This window comes from Agelaius tricolor, unplaced genomic scaffold, assembly GCF_023055355.1.
Source record: "Agelaius tricolor isolate 1412-34295 unplaced genomic scaffold, bAgeTri1.0.p SCAF_13, whole genome shotgun sequence".
Classification (NCBI taxonomy): domain Eukaryota; kingdom Metazoa; phylum Chordata; class Aves; order Passeriformes; family Icteridae; genus Agelaius; species Agelaius tricolor.
Genome location: NW_027269273.1, coordinates 3,220,067 through 3,241,224, shown reverse-complemented (window position 1 = coordinate 3,241,224; position 21,158 = coordinate 3,220,067). Strand labels below are relative to the sequence as shown.

The window sequence follows — 21,158 nt, the reverse complement described above, 5'->3', positions numbered from 1 at the left end:
TCTGGGATTTTCATGCCTGCAATTTCACCAGCAGAAACATGTTGTCATTAGATTTCTATAACCCTTGTCCCAAAATATGATGTTGGTTTCCTATTAAACCATGCTAAAGTGATTTCTCTTTCACATTAACTGTGGTGCCTAATTTGGAGAGTGAGGCTCTCAGAAGAGTCAGTAGCCAGGGATGGCCACTGGCTTGGTCAGGGCTCATGGGTCCAATCAGGATCCACTTTCTTTACATCATTTTAGCCCTAACAGCAGTGGTCCATTGCTGTCTTTTCCCAGATAGTCCCTTCGCCTCCCTTTCCAGACTTACCCCATATTTATCCTCACTGCTCTTCCCAGGTATGAAAATAAAAGCTGGAATATGTCATCTTCCCAGCCTGAGGCATTATGTGCAGGCACACAAACCAGGAGAAGCTGAAATATAAACATTATGTAAAAGTAATACAGCGTTTAATAATGGTGTGATAGGTTAGCACCTTCACCTCTCATGACAGGTTTGTAAATAATATCACAGAGCCATACCTTATCAACTAAAAAGCTCCTGTGAGGTTGACAAGATCCAGTTATTTGAAATATTCTGCTTTGCTCAGTGAAAGCCAAACTACAAAGTGCTGCGAGGCTTAAATTCTGCAGTAAATCCAGAGAAAGCATTCATGGCTTGAACTAAAGAGTACTCAGGGATACGATTTTCCCAAGCCTGTTCCAATACAGGTATGAGATATATGTTCTTCACTTCTCCACCTCCCTGGCCCTGTGGAGAACAATTATTTCAACAAACTTGTCCCACAGTTTGGACAAGAGAGCCCAGGTTCCTCTGAAAAGGTTCACAATTTTAAATCATTCCAGTCCACCTGGCCAGCCCTCTCCCCAGGCCAGCCTGCTCTTCCCACAGCTGCCCAGCTGGAGTGTGTGATGGGCAGAGGGAGAGCAGCAAGAGGCAGTTGCCAATTTTTGGTGGCATTTAGGCCAGCCACCAAAAATTGGTAAATGTCACCAAGTCACTCTGCCAGTGGGACTGAAAACCCTTTGGGAGGGATGCTCTGCCAGGCACACATGGCTGGGACCAGGCAGAGACTCCTCTCTGGGGAACTGAAGGACAGCTACTCACAGAGCTCAGTATCTGATGTATGTGAGCTGCACTCCCCCTGCCCAGCTGCTGTGAGTCTAAGGCCTTTAAACTCTGCAGCTTTCTAATGCAGAGCTTTTTAGATTAAACAGGCCTATCCTGAGCATCCCAGCTTCCCCCTCCCTCTTCCATCACACCTGAACATCCAGCCAGAGCCTGTTCCAGATGCCCCAGAGTCACACACGTGCTGCCAGTGCATCCCTGTGCAGTCCCTGGCTGGCACTGATGTTTTCTGACACTCGAGGCATCTCTTGTTGGGAGCAGAAAGCAGAGGATGATTTCTTCAGGTTGCAAAAGGAATTCTCTGTGCCCTGGTGGACTCACAGTGCAGATCCTGAGGTTTTATCCCATAGAAACAGCTACAGTTAAGGAAGCAGAGATGCTCCAAGCCCTTGTTACATGGCAGGCCTCGTTATTCCTGTGATACATGAGTCATGCCCCATGGTAAGTACATGCAATTCTCCATTAATAAATATAGACAGGGTTAAATGCCACACAGCAGTAAAGACCTCCAGGTTGGCAATAAATCCCTCCCCTGCATGTTCACTTGTGCTCTAAGTAGCAAAGAGTCCCTGCAGTCAGTAAAGAAAAACACTTTGAAGAATCTCATTTATATGGCAAAGGAATGAACAAAAAGCACAGAACGGGGTTCAGAAGTTCAGAAACACTTTATTTTGCCTTCTGCTATTTTCTTAAGAAAACAAAACAAAACAAGGTCTGCTTGTTTTAAAACCCATTCAAAAGGCTTCTGAGAGAACCCCAGAGGAGTAAGGAGCAGATGACATTACAACAGTGGTATGCAAATGGTCTTTTCCCCAGGAAATATAAGATTCTTGTGTTCATATTGCAGTAATTACAGCTTAACAGTTAAGAGGACTGTGATTTTATTCACCAAGCCTAAAAGCTTTAAGAAAGACATCTCAGTCATTGATTGGGTAACATTGGAGACATTTCTTCAGACAGTTATAGCTTGTGATTCACTTGGAACAGTTTCCTAGGGGTAAGAAGTAGTCTGGAAATGGAAATCCCACCATGTCTCCCTTTGGAAAAGAACTGCCATTCTTGTCTTACCAAGCACATCAACTATGGTCCACGGTAGGAAAAGTTAGAAACACAAACTCACTCCCTATTTGTTATGAGCTGGATCCAATAAACAAAACGACCTATGCCAGCATCTCCAAAATCCACAGTCACCCTGAGACCAAGTTTAACTTCCACTTCTCCTTCACCCTCTATCCTGCTCTGAGCCTGGCCCTCAGGTGCCAAAGAGCTCCAGAGCCAGGTCCCCAGGCACGGCTCACACCACCCCTACAGCACTGCCGGCGGCAGGCACAAGATCTGCAAACCTCCAAGCAATTCAAATGCAACGTGTCCCCTGTGCCCAAAAAAGTTTCTCACCTTCTTCTGTCTCCTGTTTGGGGTCATAGCTGCACATCAAGGCTGTCAGAGACTATTCAAGCTGTAACATAAAACGTGTTATTGGAGAAGCACAGCTTTAGTGTACGCAATAGGGGCTTTCATCTAGCACAGCCCCATCACAGGCTGTGCCAGCCAGGGCTGCAGAGCACCTGACACCGGGACTGAGCCGGCGTTAACCCTACACACACAGGGAGCTCACCAGTCCCTCACAGCCTAGTGAAACCACACCGCCCTCAGTGCAGCACCCCAAGGCTTTCCTGCAGCACAGATCCCCCTGCACAAGACAGGGGCACCCAGACAAGCCACAGGGCCCCTAAGATTTGGGCGCTGTCAGCGCTGTGCCTCTGCTGAACTACGTTAGGAAACACGAGGCACGGGGACCTGTGTGAATCTGACCCCGAATGCCCGGGAATAAAAACACACACACAAAACACAGGCACCACTGGGATTAGGTTGCAGCTCTCCCTACACAATAGCTCTTCCCAAAGCACTAAGCCACCAGCCAACAGCACCTCTTCCAGAAAGAACCACTAAACACCAGTTAACGCACATCAAAAAAGTTTAATATTTTCACAAGTATCACGTAACACTAGTACCGGAGCTACTAGTGTGCAAAGTAAAAAGACCCTCTACCTTTGCAAAACCAGTTAGGCATGCAATTTTTCAGGTAGACACACACTTAAAGCTGCAATGACTGTTTGTGACTTACAGGTTACTTTACAACATTCACTCACGGTGCACCATAATGCATATTGAAATGTTATCGATAGGTAGGGGCAATCCAAATCTTAGGGAGTGGAACGAGAGCAGAGAAGAGCAGCCTGCAAATCTCCATCTACTTTCTGCAGGAAAAGGCAGCAGGGAAAACCATGTGGACATCTCAAATTCATTTTTGGTAGAAGAGTGGGAATTAAGGACTAACTGTGTGGTCTCCCTCCTTGCAGAAAGTGGCGTGACTTACAAATGTTACTCAAGATGTACCTTCCTAACTGCTTCTCAATTTAAGTGATGGAAATATAATAATGGCATTGACTGGACAGAGGACAGGGTACACCATGTGTAAATGATCTGCTGTTGCCTTCATCCTTCAAATAAGCTGCACCCAATTTTGGCTTTTTGGGTTGTTTACGCACCCAGCTCCTCAAAGGCAAGATCAAAACACAAGATCAAACCTTCCTCTTCCTTTCTGTGCACTAACTCTGGCTGGGTGTCTGTGTTCTGAGTGACTGCTGGACAGCATTACAGATTAAAGCTCTGTGTGGAAGCAAATACCCATTTAAGGCGAGAGACGGAAGCAGGCGCATCCGGGGGACGCGGCTGAGCTGCAGGTTTGGTGGAAGGGCAGCTGCAGTGCCCCGACCTAGACTAACAAGAAGAGACAGGAACTATTTTCTCTAAGAACCCTTTGACAGAAGAACACAGCACAGCCGTGTAGGGAGCACAGATCTATCGAATTGGCAGGTCTGGAGATTTGGATTACCCCAGTCACCAACCTCTCTTTAGGGATTTCTCGCCGAAACGTGACGGATTTCGCCCAGGAACACAACACTACTCACAGAAGCAATGGGGAATACCAGTGGAACCAGGTCTGTGGGACAAGGGTGTTTACTTTCACCATGACAGGAGGCATCAAGGAAGCGAGTAAGTCGTGGTGTCAAGTCCCACTACAGAGTTACGTGCGTGCACGGTGCTGACACACCAAAATGTTTTCACAACCGCTTGAGACGAAACAACAGCAGGTAGATAATGCAGGAGGGAACTGTTGCTTCCCCTTCACTTAAAAGCATCAACACCCAGCTCTGGTGGTCAGCGTGCTGGCAGTGTGCTTAACAGGGATGCTGCAAAGAACACATTTGGTACGATGCAACGGGAGCTCTCAACGCACATCACTTGGGGGCAATTTCATCTCAGACAACAACTGATTTTTGACAACTGCAGAAATTATAGACTGTTTTGTTTTTCCATGACCTACAGATGGGGAAGGTACCAACAAGGTGAGTAAGAAACATGCAGATTGGGGTCCAGAAACAGGAGATATTATTAAGAGCACACATTCTATCTTGTATCCTATTTTTTTTTTATGTCATTAGTTGTAATTTTTTTTTTTCCCCCGATAAAGCAGTGAGTTCTGAGTTTTTTACCAGTTCTGACTATGCAGTCGCTGCTTTATGAGAAACACAAGACAGAATTGAGGCCAGGGTTGTGGAGTTCAGTTCTGCTCAGCCTCACGAAGCCTGCATCCCACGGCTGTGATGAGCGCTGCCCCTTTCCCGCTGCCGTCCTCCGACAGCAGGAAGGTCACGTCGCAGTTGGGTGCCAGGTCTTTGACTGTTTGGTGCATGATCCTCGAGAAGCTGTGAAAGCAAACAAGGGCAGTGAGTGAGGAAGGTCCTGCAGCAACTGTGAAGCACTGCCACGGGCATTTGCGTCCCCTTTCATCGGGCTAAGAAGTAAAATGTTGGAAACCAGGGTGGATTTGAAGCCTGGGAGCAGTAGGAGTTACAGGAAAAAAGCCCTTGCATCCCAGCCCCGCCTGTTTTGTGTGAGGTTAACTGGGATCACTAATCCACAGCAAAGGGAAAAGAGCAGACCACATAAGTCCTCTCCTTCCCACCCATCTTCCTTCATGCACACTAGTTCTCTTCTGCTCCTGCCCCCAGCTCTTTTAGACTCCTGCCCTCACCTGCATTGCTCTGCAGCAGCCCTTCTCCGCTGGACACTGAACAGAGACATCCTCCAAAGAGGCACCAGGCATTTCAGCACTGCTCTGTCATTGCCTATCCAGAGCCAAGAGATCCCTTCCTTGCTACAGAGCTTCCAACTCACTCGGCAAGCTGTGTCCCCTGCAGTTTGTCACCACCCCAAGAATCTTTCACAAGCCATTCTTGATCCTCTCGTTGCCCTTCAGAAAGCCCTGAGCCCCCTGATTAAGACATTGTTTCCCCTGGCTCTTATCCCAGCAAGTGAGAGGGTCCAGTTGGGAGCATCAGGAGAAAGGACGCACACGCAAGGCACAAACAAAAGCTGAGAAGGCAAACACTCACTGTGGGTGGAGTTTGTAGAGAGTTCCATCCACACCAACCGTTATCTCCAGGCGCTCCAACCCTCTGTTCTCCCTAATTTTATCTACAATGGCAGCCATTCCAGCCCCACAGAGCTGGGCTGCTCGCCTCGACACCGCCCCGCAGACTGTCTTGACGATGATGCTGTCGTCGCAGGTGCTGTTGAGCCCTAGCTGCTGGAGGATGGTTCTCACCTGCAGCAAGGCTAGCCTGTCACTGTGGGAGGAGAACACCGTGTCACAGCTTTCCCTCAGTCAAGCCATAAACCCCACAGCACTGATGGTGCACCCACCCCAGGCAGCAGCCTCTCCTGACAGCACAAGTGACCCCAGGGAAGGCAAATTCAGTCACCCCTGCACTGTGCTGCAGGGCAGGACAGGGGGGCAAGCAGCAACATAGGCTCCAAGTCCAGCTCTGCACTGCCTCCCCTTCTCTTTTCTTACCATGGGGCATTCCAGGAAAATACTTTTAGCAGTGACCTTGGGGTGTTTTTCCCCCATGAAGCTTCAGAGATTGCTTTAAAATACAGAGTCCAAGCAATAAAAGCACAAAAACATGCAGTAAGCAGTGCTCACTCAGCTAGTGCTCATTCAATTCCACAACTGCAGCTAAACACACACAAGGGGCCCAGGAAAATGGCTTGATTTCCAAACAAGGAAATAAAATGATAGCATCAGGGAATCCTTGACAGCCCTTCCCAGGGTTTAGAAGTGAGCATTGCTAGAAATTCAGCTGATATTGTAAAGAATCCTCCTGCACACACACACAGGCTGAAACCCAAATTCTCTCCAGAGAAGCAAGCAATGCTCTCCAGCTCTCCTTCCCATCCAGCAGCATCACCAGATGAACACTACTACACTATTTCACCTCCCCTGCAGTGCTCTTACCTCTCAATCTGAGAAAGGAACTTGGTTTCAAAGATATGCCTGGTCTTCAGTGTCTCTGAAATCTGGCCTCGGAACAGGAAACCCCGTTTGGTGAAGTCGATCAAAATATTGCGAACTATTTCCCCCAGGTACATCCCACTGATCATTTTCTCATACCTGCAAGCAAAGACAACAGTCCAGCTCAGAGGGAGCCTACCCATGTTTGCAAAGGCAGCATCATTATCAGCCAGGTGTCCTGTGCACAGAGGGCTGCAGGTACCAGGGCCAAGCATCACTCCTGGGACTCTCCTTATCCTGTGCTAGACAGAGGTCTGCAGGTGGAAGAGATTTCCTCTCTCTACCCTGAGGCAAGACTGGAAGTGGGAAACTTGGGTCCTGTGTGCAGAGTTGGAGGCTGAGAGGGGTTCAAGACAGTTTTGGGACAACTGGTTGCCTATTGGAAACCAGGTGCTTGAATTAACTGAGGAGCATAAACCAACCCTGGACCACCAGATTGCCAACTTGCAGGTCAGTGGTCCTGTGAGCACGCTGGATATGGTTTTTCCCATCCTTTATCTTGCACAAGGATGGTTTTTAAGCACAGGACTCCCTTTAAAACACTGCATTTGCAGTGGCTGTACCTTGTGGTTTCCCTGTAATTTTGCTGTATGGAGCCACTGAGCTTTTTCTGTCAGAAGGTCTCAGCTATGTTTTGCTCTCCGTCCTCTCCTGCTTTGAATGGAGCATTTTGGGGTCTGTAAGTTGTGTCCTTACCAACAAGAACTGAACAGCCCAATTTCCTGAGAAGGGCATTCAGTGATGCATCCTTTATTTCACCTCCTGAAGCTCCACAGCAGGGTTTGTGCCCTGGACTGAGCAGAGCCCAGCACGCCATCCTGCTGGAAGCAGGCCATGCAGTCCATTTAATACCCTGAGCTCTCTCAAGCTTGTACCCGCTTGTACCCAGCAAGTGTCCTCCCTCCTGAGTGCCTGACTATCTCTGGAATAAATTATTCCCCTGGCAGTCTCCAGTACTGCCTTTGGCTGCTTACTCCATGCCAACTCTGCTGCTGCATCAGGCTCGCTCCACGTCTGCCCCTCTGGGTCTGTTTGAGCCTCAGCTTCTAAAGAGCTTCCCGTGGGACTTGCCAGCTTGTCTGTATTCCTCAGGTTTTTGTGGGCAGATTTATTCTAGTCACAAAATCTTTTTAAAAGCTCCTGGCATCAAAGCACTGCTGCAAAGAAATGATGAAAGTTTGTAGTCCTAGCAAGCAACAGTCTCAGCCCAGTTTTATCAGTGCTAGGTACTGGGTACACCTCCTTGTCAAGTTTTTCTTGAAGGGGACAGGGAAGCACTTGCCCAAACAAAAGCTGAGCCCCAAAAAGGGGACCAAACTCCAGAAGCAAAAAAGGCAGGCCCTCTAACATGACCTATCCCATCCAGAAAATTGTCTGAAACAAGAGCTGGCTGCAACTGCTTGAGAGCTCCTGACTGCTTTCCAGTGAGCAGCTCCAAGCTTTAACCACACCAGCTGGTGTGAGTTCAGGACTGCCACAGGCACAGCCCTCTACAAAGAGAGTTCATCTAAAAGAGATTAACCTGAGACCCAGAGAAAAAGAATGACTAGCCATCTTATCCCCCTCCATACAGCACAGGATGAGAAGAAAAAGGGTCACTTCATAATTTCAAGACTTTTGAAGTCCTCACCAAAAGCCCTGCTGTGGAGTCCCATGGCAGCAAATAAGTCACAAAAAAACAGTGTCCAGGAAAAGCACAGAAAGGGGAGATCCCATAGGATAGCAGGACTGCAGTCATTTTCCACTCTCAACCTCTCTTTTTTCAGCTGGGAGAACCAGTTCTGTCTTAAAAGCACTTAAGGCAGCCTGGCTGACAGGCCCAGCACCCATTTGTGCTGCAGTACCTCTGCTTGCCAGCATTCAGGGAGAAGTCATCGACTGCTTTGTCATATATTGTCCTGATGTCGTCCAGGCAGCCGTTGTCCCCGAAGGCTCCCCACTCCGTGTTCACACACATCCTGCCCTGCTCACCATCCACCATCTCTATGTTCCTCATCTCCTCCATGTAACAGGCATTGCTGCCCGTTCCTGAAACAAACACACACTCAGGTTATCTTTGGTTGGAACAAAACAATGCTAAAGCCACACCTGACAAACCTTCTGGTGGATCTTGAATGTGGTTCTTTCTGAAAAAAGTAGTTGAATCATCATATGAAACACCACAAAAAAACCCAAACCCCGACTCTTCAACAGCCCTAAACTGAAGGAGAACAGGACTCCTGTGGTGCATTGCTCAGGGAGGCTCAGAGAGGAAGCTCACCCAGGCCAGCTGGGCTGAGGGTCCCACACTGCAGGGAGGAAGAGCAGGGCAGCCCTTTCAGCACACAAAACCTCACACACTTCTGAGTCCAAAACCTCAGGAAGCAGACAGCTGGATTTTGCAATTGGGAACACCTTCCACAAAGCCCACACATCCACAGAATTCAGGGGAAAATATGCTGAACTGGAAACCTCAGCAAGTTCTGAGGCAGCAGGGGTTTTACCAGCTGATTGCTTGGGAGGTTTTCTGATTTTAATTGCTCATTTTCTCCAGCAGGAAGGTTACTTCCAAGTTGAGATGAGGCCATATGTGATATTTCTTCAAAAATGATCCTAAGGAGTGTGGCAAAGTGCTCCACATACACAGAGGTCTTTAGGGAGAAAAGCTTTATTAGTAAAGAGAGGCAGCTTTAGCTGCTACCAGGGCAAAAGTTCTCTTGAAGTTACTTAAACTCTCATCAAATCCTGCATCCCAGATGATATACCAGTTGCTACAGCACGTCTGTTTTCCTTTGCTATGTTTTTAGGGAATTACATCAATACAGTCTGAGCTAAAATAGATCCTCCCACAGTACTCCCCTGCTGCAGGAGAGCTGAGCCCCAGCACAGGGCTTGGCAGGGGGAATGTCTGGGTTTGCAGGCTGAGAGCCAGGTTTGCAGGAGCAAACCAGAGCAAACCCAACTGCAGATTGCCAGCAGTGCCCAGGCTCCCTCAGGTGCTGTCAGCCAGGCAGGGCAGAGGGAGCTGTCAGAGCCTGGGGCTCTCATTGCCATTATCCCAGCGGTGCCCAGGCCCCTGTGACAGCCTGCTCTGCACACAGACACGCTGGCTGCACAGCAGCTCTGGCAGGGCTGCAGTGGACAGTCCCCAGGGGGTGTGTGAGCACCCCAAGGACACGCTGTCCTTCCTGCAGGGAGCTCTGGTTCCTGCAAACAGCCACCGTGGAGCTGCTCAGGCACGGCTTCCTACCCACACTGCACCCTGCTGACTCATCCTGGACACTTTCCAGCTGTCTGCAGGAGAAATTGGTGGGGTTTGATTTTCCTACAAGCCACCTTCCAACTGAGAGCACTCCTAAAGCTTGCAGGTGCCTTGTCCCCTTCCTTCCCATGGAAAATTCATTCCTCTGGAGAGCTCTGGGAATTCATCACTGCCCCATGACTCAGGCTGCCCAAGCGTGGCATTTGCAAAGGCAGCAGCCCATGGAATTCCTTCAGCTGTCTCACTGCTGTGAGACAGGTAAGGGAGCTGTGTCACTGTGCTCAGGCTGTCACAGCTCTCCAGCATATGCCATCTGGGAATTGTGGCTGCACTCTGCAGCTTTATTCTGAGAGACCACTTGTCATCCTGATTTTTTAAGATTTTCTAAGCTTTCTGATGTTTACGATCTTGTAACAAATTTTTTTCACATACTTTTTGTAAATAACTTATAGTTTTGCATTCTTTTATAGAAAAGGAAAAATTTGATTGACTGTTTGTCCAGTGTCATTCGAGAGGTGGCACTTTCACCCTCCAATCCACTGTCACTTCTGAAAATCTATAAATGTTAGAGTCAGAAAAGAAACTTCCTTTTTTTCACCTTGAAAACAGCAGTGTGAACACATTGTGTTGTTTTGTGTCCTCTATTGACAACCACTGGCTTGAAGAAAGCTGTGGGCCACCAGAGCACCCCAGCAGGGACACTCTGACAGTAACTCTAACAGGAGTTACTGAGGCTCCCTCAGCCCATATTTGCTCTCCTCCCCTCTCCTCCCGTGCCTTTATCAGATAAAACAGGCAGGATTTATTGTGCATCACAGCCTCTGCTCATCTTGGCTGATTGTGGACAGAAGTAAGCTGGCTGTGGAATTTTGCTCTCTTTTACTCCTAGAAATCCTAGCTTTATTTTCAGTTAACCACAGGGATGCCTCCATGAGAACACAGGCAGATGTGTGGACGTGCTGTTTAATAAAAAGCAGCTCTAACACGTACCTACAATGAGCCCAATTTCACAGTTTGGATCTTCATAAGCACAAGTCATCATTGTGCCCACTGTGTCATTCACCACAGCCACCACATCCAAGTCAAATTCCTTTGGGAGAGAGAAAATAGCAGTGAGAAAATAGCAGTGAGTCCCTCCCACCAAAGGGGATGATGTAGAAACACACTGGAAACAACTGAAATCACCAGCCTCATTTCACACATGCAAAAACAGGAATCTAATGTGCTCTACCTGTGACAGACTGTCTTCAGAATGAAATTTATCCCTGGCTTAAGCATGTTTAAGCACACATCTTTTACATAGGCACATGGTATAAACATTCAGTATCACAGCAGTTGTGTGGCAATTCCAGTAACAAAGCTTTTAAGACTTCCTTTTTACTGGCTGATAAAATCTCTGCAAAATTAACACCTTTCTCAGGCTATTTTTCTTCCCTTCCTAGAAAGTTTTGGCTAAACAGGTTGAGGCTTTTTCAAGATCAAGAAGAGGAGGAGAAAACTGTCATTTAGGGTGCACCAAGGTGCATTCCTACAGTCACCACTTTGAAAACTCCTGCTTTCTCCATGCATGGGGAAATTGCCACAGAGTTTGAAAGAAGCCTTGAAAGTTCTGGCAAATGTGGAAAGTCAGAAGCGTCTGGGGAAAAACAATTTTCTGTGCAAGACAGGAGGCACAGCCTCTGTCTACAAGGCACACAGATCCTGTGAGAGGGAGCCAGCCTGACCCACAAGGTCTGTCAAGTCTGGACAGGAACAGAATGAGGAAAAAAAAGAAAGAAAAATCACCTCTCTTCTTTTAATTCCTTCTCTAAGTAAATATACCACATCTTCTCCCTCACAGTCTGTAGCTTTGAAGCCTTTTGTCCAATTGAGAAGGATACCCTATAAAGCAAGAAAAGAGGTTATCAAGTTGTTAGGACTCAGATGTTATTCTGTATACTTAACATCTCAAATACTCAAACTCTTCTGTAAAGCATCACTTTAGTGTCATGTTTTACAGAAGAGTTTCTGTGAAAAGGACTATCTCCTCAATCTCCTCAGTATGTTGAATTTGCATCTAAAACAACTAATTGCAATTGGGCTCTAAATTTCCAGAGCAATGCAACAAACTAAAAGAAATAAAAATAAAAAAAGAGGTGACAGGAACAACAAACTCAAAAACCCCAAATAAGTGTTATAGAAAATGTGCCTTTCTTAAAAGAAACCCCAGTTAAGTACACAGGAAACTATTAACAGCTGCAGAGGTTGGTGTAAGGATGTGGCAGTGAAGAAATGGAACACGTAAATGCAAAGAACACAAGGTCATTTGTCAGGGATGTGCTGCAGGCCACACTGTCACCCTTAGGGTGACACAGCCCACAGACTCTGGTGCAACCACTCCATCCAGTGAGACAAGATCATCTGGAAATAGGCACTGGCAGCAGGGATGGACTTTTGCTTACTGCTTGCAGCATCAGAGAAGTGTCACAGACCAGCAGGTTTACACAGTTGGAAAAAACAGAATGCCTTATAGAAGGGCTATGACCACCATGGAAAATTTAAATGCTCTTATCTATCACAGCCACAGGCAGCATTTGCACTACCACCCTTAAAGGAACTATTTATAGGAGCAGCTGTACTGGTCAGGGTCAGCACAGGAACCTTCCCCTTGTATGACCTTCCTGTAAGTGTCACGTGGATGACATGAAGGCAGAGAAACCAGGTCTGGCATAAGAACAGAAGCAGATTGAAAAGATATTAAGGAACTTACAGCATCCAGACTGGTCTGCTTGCAAGGGAAGGAAAAGGTGAAGCCAAGAGGAAGACGTGCTCCTTTTATTCCCATATAATCCAGGAAGTCAGAAATGCAGGTAACGATGTGATCAAACAGCTTTGAAGAGAAAAGTCATAATATTTGAAGTTGTACATGTTATGTGCTCTTAAGGAGTTACTTAAAAAGCAGCAGTGCAGCCAAAGAAAAACACAAATACCTCTTCTCCTGTTCCCTGCATCACCTCTATGGGAATGGCATAGATCTTGTTGTGCATCTCCACTGTTCTCCTTTTACCACTGCGGATTTTCACCAGCAAAACTCTAAAGTTTGTCCCTCCAAGATCAAGTGCCAGAAAGTCTCCATTCTCTGTAAAAGAATGTGTATGTATATTTGAAGAACCATAAGTAAAATCTGAAGAAATGCTTCTTTCAAAGTTTTTTGATAGAAAATCTCCTAAAAACTCAGTTGGGAAGATCTTCATCAAAGGAGGCCTTCAGATGCTGCTCTGATTATTTTGTTTTCCTTTAAATCAACAAGGGGAAAAGGACTCACACAACTGTTCCCTGAGAGAGAGCTGAAGGCCAGCCACCCTGAAATGCAAAGTACCCAAATAATGGGTACTTTGGGTTTGGGTCACATGGGTTTGGGTTTATGATCCCAGCTGTGGTTTTCCCCCCTCAAGCTGTGACTTTGCTTGCACCCTGAGGCAAGGACACAGGATCAGGCACAGGGGCCATCGCTGAGATCTCCTCCTTTGCACAGCTCAGGCTCCTCTTTGCTTGCACCAGATCTGCTCAGCTTTGACAAATGGGAGCCAGTTTTGGGGCTGCAGCCGAGCCAGCATCCCCACTGCAGCGAGGGCGCGCTCTACCTGTCCCATCCGGCGTGCTGCGCACAAAGGTGGGCAGCATCTTCACTTTGGCGGTGTCGTGAGTCTTCTTCTTCAGCCCCGCCTCCATCTCCGCCCTCATCCTCTTCTTCACCTGCAGCAGCTGCTCGTGGGTGAGCTTGAACTCGGCCAGGGTCTCGTCGATGAGGCGGTGCTGCTCGGCCAGCCGGTACGCCACGGCCGTCACCATGGCCGCGCCCTTGCCGCTGCCGCTCTCCGACAGCAGGAACCGCACCTCCGAGTCGGGCACCAGGCGCCGCGTGGTCTTGTGCAAGCGCCGGGCGTACCTGCGGGGAGGGGAGGGGAGGCTGCAAGCCCGGCCTCTGCACTGCCCAGTCCCTAAATCGGCGCTGCATCCCCCCCAGAATCTGCACTGCTCCCCCCGCAAAAGCTGCACTGCCCTTCCCCACCAAAAGCTGCACCGCATCCACCTCAAAATCTGCACTGCTGCCCCCCCAGAATCTCTGCTGCATCCCCCCCAAAATCTGCACTGCCCCTTCCCTGCAAAATCTGTGGTGCATCCCCCCAGAATCTGCACTGCATAGCCCTCAGAATCTGCACTGCCCACACCCCAAAACCTGCACTGCATCCCTCCCAGAATATGTGCTGACCTTCCCTGCAAAATCTACAATGCCACCCCCCCCCCCAAAATCTGCACTGCATCCCCAAAAAATCTGCACTACCCTACCCCCCAAAATATGCACTGCCTTCCCTCCAAAAATCTGCACTGCATCCCCCCCAGAATCTGCACTGCCCTTCCCACCAAAATCTGCACTGCCTTCCCCCCCAGAATGTGCACTGCCCAGCCCCAAAATCTGCACTACATCCTCCCAAAATCTGCACTGCCCAGCCCCAAAATCTGCACTGCATCCACCCCAAAATCTGCACTGCCCTTCCCACCAAAAATCTGTGCTGCCCTTCCCCCCAAAATCTGCACTGCATGCCCCCAAAATCTGCACTGCATGCCCCCCAAAATCTGCACTGCCAACACCAACCCAATGCAAGAGGAGCGGGCAAACTCACCATGCTCAAACTAACTACAGTTTGCCAAGTAGGAAAACTGCCAGGGAAGTGCAGTTCTTCCCCACTTCTCCTTCCTCCTGAATTTCTAATTTCTTCCTCCCTGATTTCTAAGCAAAACCAGCAAAAAGCAGGGGAGAGCATCAGTCTCATCCCCTGAACCTGATCTTGGATGGAGAAACTCCCTGGCTGCAATGCTGCTCCAATTCCCTCTGCTGGGGTCCTCTCCTGAACTCGATGGTTTAGATGGTGTAGGAAACCAAAATTGTCCATGTTCCTTATCTTAACAATCCCCAGACCTTGCCCAGTCTGGAAAAGCTAGTCAGAACAGCACTCTTGGAAACTTTTCTGTTCTATGGTTTTCTTTAACAGAGGAAAATATCTTTTTCAATAAATAATGAGAAACTGAAAATGAAACATTAAGCATACTTCTCCTTTCAGAAGTTTCCCCATGAACATAATTTTCTGATTTCTACATAAATCTATATAGCTGTTTCACTAAAAATCTAAAAATGTAACTTTCAAGATGGGGAAAACAGGACAAAGCTGGTTTTTTAAAGGCCACAGAAATCTAAGCACTACTTTTTCCCCCCCTGGTTTCCAAGTGTATCTTCAGAAAAGACTGGCAGAAATAGGGTTAGGAATGGGCATTGAACTGGAAATGGAGGTGAAGGTGAATTAATGCAGGTCTCCTCACAGCCCAATCAATGGGCACAAAGTAATATTTCATACAGAGAAACTCTCCTCCCAAGAGGTCTCTTGGTGATATCTCAGACATTGCAGTATCCAGTTACTCAGGGTTTTGCTTCTTTTCTTCACTTAAAAGACCTCTCTCCTTTCCCCCAAGCTCCCCAGCTCAGACCTGAACCCCCATGCCCACAGTTTGGGTTCATCATCTCACAGCCCACCTGGGTGATGCTCTGAGACAACCCCCTTACAAACCAGAGCCCACCTGGGTGATGCTCTGAGACAACCCCCTTACAAACCAGAGCCCACCTGGGTGACCCTGGGACCACAGGCAAACCAGAGCCCACCTGGGTGATGGCCTGGGACAACCCCTTTGCAAACCAGAGCCTACCTGGGTGATGCTCTGGGACCACAGGCAAACCAGAGCCCACCTGGGTGACCCTGGGATCACAGGCAAACCAGAGCCCACCTGGGTGATGCTCTGGGACCACAGGCAAACCAGAGCCTGTCTGGGTGATGCTCTGGGACCACAGGTAAACCAGAGCCCGCCTGGGTGATGGCCTGGGACAACCCCTTTGCAAACCAGAGCCCACCTGGGTGATGTCCTGAGATGACCCCTTTGCAAACCAGAGCCCACCTGGGTGATGCCCTGGGACCACAGGCAAACCAGAGCCCACCTGGGTGATGGCCTGGGACCACAGGCAAACCAGAGCCCACCTGGATGATGCTCTGGGATCACAGGCAAACCAGAGCCCACCTGGGTGATGCTCTGGGACCACAGGCAAACCAGAGCCCACCTGGGTGACCCTGGGACCACAGGCAAACCAGAGCCTGCCTGGGTGATGCTCTGGGATCACAGGCAAACCAGAGCCCACCTGGGTGATGCCCTGGGACCACAGGCAAACCAGAGCCCACCTGGGTGATGCCCTGGGACCACAGGCAAACCAGAGCCCACCTGGGTGATGCCCTGGGATGACCCCTTTGCAAAGCAGAGCCCATCTGGGTGATGCCCTGGGATGACCCCTTTGCAAAGCAGAGCCCATGGCAGGAGAAGTGCCAGTGGCAGGAGCGGGGGCACTCACTGTGGGTGCATCTTGTAGAGGGAGCCATCCACGCCCACGGTGGTGCGCAGGCGGCCCACGCCCTTGTTGTCCCTCAGCTGGTTGAGGATGGCTCCCAGCGTGGAGGCCACCAGGTTGGCCGAGCGGAAGGACACGATGGTGCAGACGTGCTGCACAGCGATGCAGTCCTCGTGGGACGGCTCCACCCCCAGCCGCGTCAGGATCTCTTTGGCTTTGTTCAGACCTTCTTTGCTCCTGCAAAGCAAAAGGGGACTCCTCAGTGGGCTGCAGGACTGAGGAACGTCCAAACAGGGGTGTCCCTGCCTGCCTGGGGTTTGAGAAAGTTAGAAAGAATATTTCTTAGAGATCTGGACTAGAACGCTCCATGAGGCTTGAAATAAAACGCTCTGAACGTGCATTCATTCACAGATGGAAAAGCTTTCCACTAAAGCATGTTTCCAACTAAAGCATGTTTCCAACTAAAGCATGTTTCCAACTAAAGCATGTTTCCTGGTGCAAACATGCCACCTACAAACAATGCAATTCCAGGTACCACAGCAGCAGCACCACGGGGAGGACCTGGAGGAATTAAAATGTGTTTTTATTACAGTGATGCTTTAAACTGCAAATGGCTTCTCTCAAGCATGAAGCACCAGCCCCACAATTCAGCACAGGCCTGAGCACACACGTAATCTCACACTCATTCCCTTGCTTGTCTTGATAAATTAAGCCCAGTGTGAAAGACAAAACCCTGAGCAAAGATTGCCTAAGCAATTTCATCCTAACAGGTCTCTTTTCAGGCTTTTACAACCCTACTGAATCTCTGCCTCTTGCATTTTTTTTTCTCATTAGCATCCAGCCTGAGAGCAAATCTGGCCAAACTTCTCCTTGTCCAGCTCAGCCATTTCCCAGACAAAAGTACAACAGGTCTTGTCATCCCTAAGTGCACTCCATACATCTTTTTAAGGACTCCTGCATCTTGCTAGCACCAGCTAGAAATTGGAAGCTGCATAGGCATGTGCCCCCTACTTATAAGCAAACTGCCTCTTCAGGAAGTAAGGTGGGATTTCAGGGCAAATTTTTGCTCTTAATAACTGAATTTCTCAACAATTGCATTTTTCTCCCTGCTGTTCAACATTACCTTGGTCCATAACATAGACCTCTGTGGTTAAAACAAATGAAAAGCCAAAGTTTCATGAAAAGCTGTTCAGACAACATGGTCTGCAGGGAGAGGAGTAAACTGTGGCAGGAGGAACAGGCATTATAGAAGTTACTGGCTGCTCTCTTGGAGTTGTACTTGCCATTTCAAAAAGAAAATCCAGCCCAATGACTATGGTACAAATTATCCCAGTGATGTGAATTTTAAAAACACAGGGGGGAAGAGCCTGTGAGTACTGACCAAAGGGGTGATGACACTCTAAGAAACCAACTGGCACATAGCTCAGAGGTCACTGTGCAGCACCCGGCCCTGCCTACAAGACTGAATGCTCTGCCTTGTCACACTTGTTTTCCTTCTGCCCAGCAATCCCAGGGATACAGCAAGGAGCAGCACAAGCATTTGCTAGGAGGCACTAAGCCAACTCACTCCCATGTTTAGCTGCAGGGTAGCAACTCTGTGAGCAGTGAGAGAGGTACTGCAGCTCGTACCCTGAAAGCTGCACGGGCAGGCAGAATTTAGAGTTCTCCCAACACAGAAGAAGGGAGAAATCTTGGGGACGAGGGCACAGAGTGTCTGCTGGGGGAATGGCAGACACCCCCAGTGCAGCATGCTTGCCCACAAAGCAAAAAGAGCAGGAAAATTAACATTCAGAGTCACTGTGAAGCCCAAGGAGTGAAAAGGGATAGATTACTCACTTTTCAATGGCAGAAACATGCTTTGTCTCAAACTTCCCTTTGGTGAGAAGCTCAGGGGTGATTCTCCCCTCAAAGAGCAGCCCCTCCTTGGCCATCTTCACCAGGATGAGCCTTACCAGCTCCCCCATGTACAGCCCACTGACCATCTTCTCAAACCTGCAGGAAAGGACAGCAGTCACCCACGAATCCATGGGCAACACTGGGAAGCAGAGCCCAGCCAGAGGTTTGCCTCACCACAGGCAAAGCTTTACTGAGCTGCAGAATTGCTAACACAAGAGGGAAATGGGGCACAGAACAGAAAACAAACGTCCACAAATGACTCACAGCTGCTTGCCAGGATTAAGGGAGCCACGGTCAATCTCTCGATCGAACTCGGTCCTGATGTCTTCCAGCGAGCCGTCGTCCCCGAAGGCGCCCCACTCGGTGTTAATGCACATCCTGCCCTCGTCCCCCTCCACCAGGTCGATGTGCCTCATCTCCTCCATGTAGCAGGCGTTGGTGCCCGTGCCTGGGGGGAAGGAGAGCAGGAGGTGCTGAGGGGGCCGGGCAGGCAGAGCAGAGCAGAGCAGCCCCGCGCCCGCCCGGAGCGTTACCAATGATGAGGCCGACTTCGCAGCGCTGGTCGTCAAAGCCACAGGTCATCATGGTGCCCACAGTGTCATTCACCACAGCCATGATGTCTGCATCGTAGTCCTGGGGAGCAACAGGGGTAGGGGCATGTTGGAAGCAGTTTAGAGTGAGTTACAGATGGGAGCTCTGAGTTGGTTTTGATGATGGGGTTTATTTTTTTATCTTCTACGTAGGTAGGAAGGGTGAGTTAGGCTCACATCTTCACTGCATGGCTCAGGTCACAGGACCCCTAGTTACAAGATCTTTTAAGGATTTATTGACTAATAAAACACTATATATGTTTCTGACTCAATCTTTAAATATTTCATCTTATGGACTCATGTAACACACAAACCTACAGTATTGCATTCTAAACTTCTTCTTTACCCTTGTAGCTACTTTTATTTTATATCTTAAACTCTAAAACTCTAAACTTTCCTCCACTTAGCTTAAGGTGTTTCTGCTTCAAACTATAAATCCACATTCTCACTTCTAGCACCTTAGTTTAGGAGCCTTTCTCAAGGTCTCAGATCAAATCCTGTGTTTAATTTTAAACTTTGACTTACAGACCAAAAGTTCTGAGAATTCCCTACATTTCAAATTCCAACAGCTTGGGCCACAGGGCTGCTCTGGAAAACGCTGCTCCTGTTCCTCACCAGTTTCACAAGGAACAGGAGACAAATAATCTGTCTGAATACCACAGCTCATCTTTTAAAATATTCCCTGTTCTGTCTGCCAGCTCCCCATCCCACGTACCCAAGAAGGCAGTGAGAGCAGACTAATGCAAGCAATAAAACAGCACCAGGATCACTCTAGAGAGCACAGCCCTGCTCTCACACAGGCAGGAAAGAAAAGGCCCATACATGAGGGAGAAGGAGATTTGCACTGAAACATCATGGAATGATTTGAAGCAGTTGCTTGAGGTGTCAATCTAGAAAATATTTCTTATAGATTCACTTAAAACATCAATGTGTTTTATTTCAAGTGAAGATTTTAATACAAAAATAATGAAATTAAATTCCTTTCCAGTGTGTGAGATTCTGCCAAGTCTAATGATAGTAACTGACTCCAGTAATGTTGTTTGGTGAGGGCAAAATTCAGGTTTGCTTGAGTCCACAACTGCCCAAAGAAAGCAAATACTTCACAGTTTCCAATGAATTTTTGGATGCTGAGTAATCAACATATGACCTGGCTGCAAGCATTATGCAAACCCAAATTCATTCCCTCTCACGCTCAGTGCCTTTTTATTTGTTTAAATCAGCAACCTGGTCACCTTCACTCTCTATAAAGTCAACACAGAGAAACTGCAGGGAGCAAGAGCTCACTGAGCCTGAAATCCCCTTCTCCTCTGCTCAGCTCCTTTCCTGCTCCCACGCACAGCAGGTGCACAACTCAGCTGAGTCCAGTCCACAAGAAACAAGTTCCTCAGGAATGGAACGTGTTGGTATCACTGAAAAGCCACAGCACTGCTACACAGCACCTCTTCAATTTTTGAAGAGTGATAAAATCACTGAAGGTTGCCAGCAAAAAGCCACGACACAGCAACTCAGCTCTGTGCTGTGAGGAAAATCACAGCTTCCACACGGCAACTCTGCCGCCGCCTCATTTCTCCAGCAAACCCACGCATTTTCATGCAAGGAAGCAGAGCTCCACCGCCACTCAGAACACCTGCTCAAGTGAGTGACATGAAGAGTGGTCCCTGCCAAAGCTGAGATACAGCTAAAAGAGAAGAAGTGCAATTTACCCCACGTTTCTTGATGGCCTTGTTGAGCAGCCTCACGACGTCTGCTCCCTCCACTCCGCTTGCTTTGAAGCGCTTTGTCCAGGTTATCAGGAAACCCTGAGAAAGCAACACAGCAACATTCAACATAAAACACACACTGGTTTCTTTCTTTTTCCTTAAAAACAAGACTTTATACCTCAAATGAATGTTCAGGTCTCTTTTCTCACATGTCCTCCAACAACCCAACCTGAGACAATTGGTGGTCTTAGAGCCTAATTACAGTGAGATGAAAGATGGAAAATCCTTTTCCCCTCCCTTGCTAGAAAATGGTGTGTTTGCATTTTGTATTTTCAGCCTACTCTTCTCCCTGCTACTCCTCGACAGTTTTTCTTGGAAAACCATTTAATCCTTTTGGGCCATGGAAATAGACTGCTTTCAGAAAAAGCTGACTGTACAGGACTGACTACAGAGCAGGGATATGATGTTGGCATGTCCAGGATTCAGCTGCAGTGGGGATCAGGCTGCTGCACATTCACTGCCTGGAGTCCCATCTGTCTGAGCTTGTTTAAATGTGGGATTGTGTTTATGGGTTGAGGCAAATGAAAAAACTGGAGATGTAACAATGCATGTCCCTACTTTATAGCACAGATCAAAAAGGAAATCCTGGTATTGAACTCCTTGTCTGAAAATCATCATGAAGAGCCTGCAAATCCCCCAAGGTAATGACTACACTGATTTTTTGCTATTTGCATAATTCCTGTGTGAATC

At 48.2% G+C, this 21,158-nt stretch overlaps 1 protein-coding gene across 1 annotated transcript in view; it reads right to left on the bottom strand.

Moving 5' to 3' along the window:
* Positions 1-1,778: 1,778 nt before the first annotated feature.
* HK1 (hexokinase 1) overlaps positions 1,779-21,158 on the bottom strand; it is a 38,137-nt gene continuing 18,757 nt past the window's right edge. Inside the window, exons 5-18 of the mRNA XM_071438429.1 lie at positions 20,412-20,507; positions 18,652-18,751; positions 18,383-18,566; positions 18,059-18,214; positions 16,226-16,459; positions 13,419-13,723; positions 12,765-12,913; positions 12,545-12,664; positions 11,581-11,676; positions 10,786-10,885; positions 8,399-8,582; positions 6,498-6,653; positions 5,593-5,826; positions 1,779-4,902 (exon numbers count right to left, since the gene is read on the bottom strand). Coding sequence (XP_071294530.1) covers positions 4,758-4,902; positions 5,593-5,826; positions 6,498-6,653; positions 8,399-8,582; positions 10,786-10,885; positions 11,581-11,676; positions 12,545-12,664; positions 12,765-12,913; positions 13,419-13,723; positions 16,226-16,459; positions 18,059-18,214; positions 18,383-18,566; positions 18,652-18,751; positions 20,412-20,507 — 2,259 coding nt within the window. The 3' untranslated portion in view covers positions 1,779-4,757. The remainder of the gene's footprint in view (positions 4,903-5,592; positions 5,827-6,497; positions 6,654-8,398; positions 8,583-10,785; positions 10,886-11,580; positions 11,677-12,544; positions 12,665-12,764; positions 12,914-13,418; positions 13,724-16,225; positions 16,460-18,058; positions 18,215-18,382; positions 18,567-18,651; positions 18,752-20,411; positions 20,508-21,158) is intronic.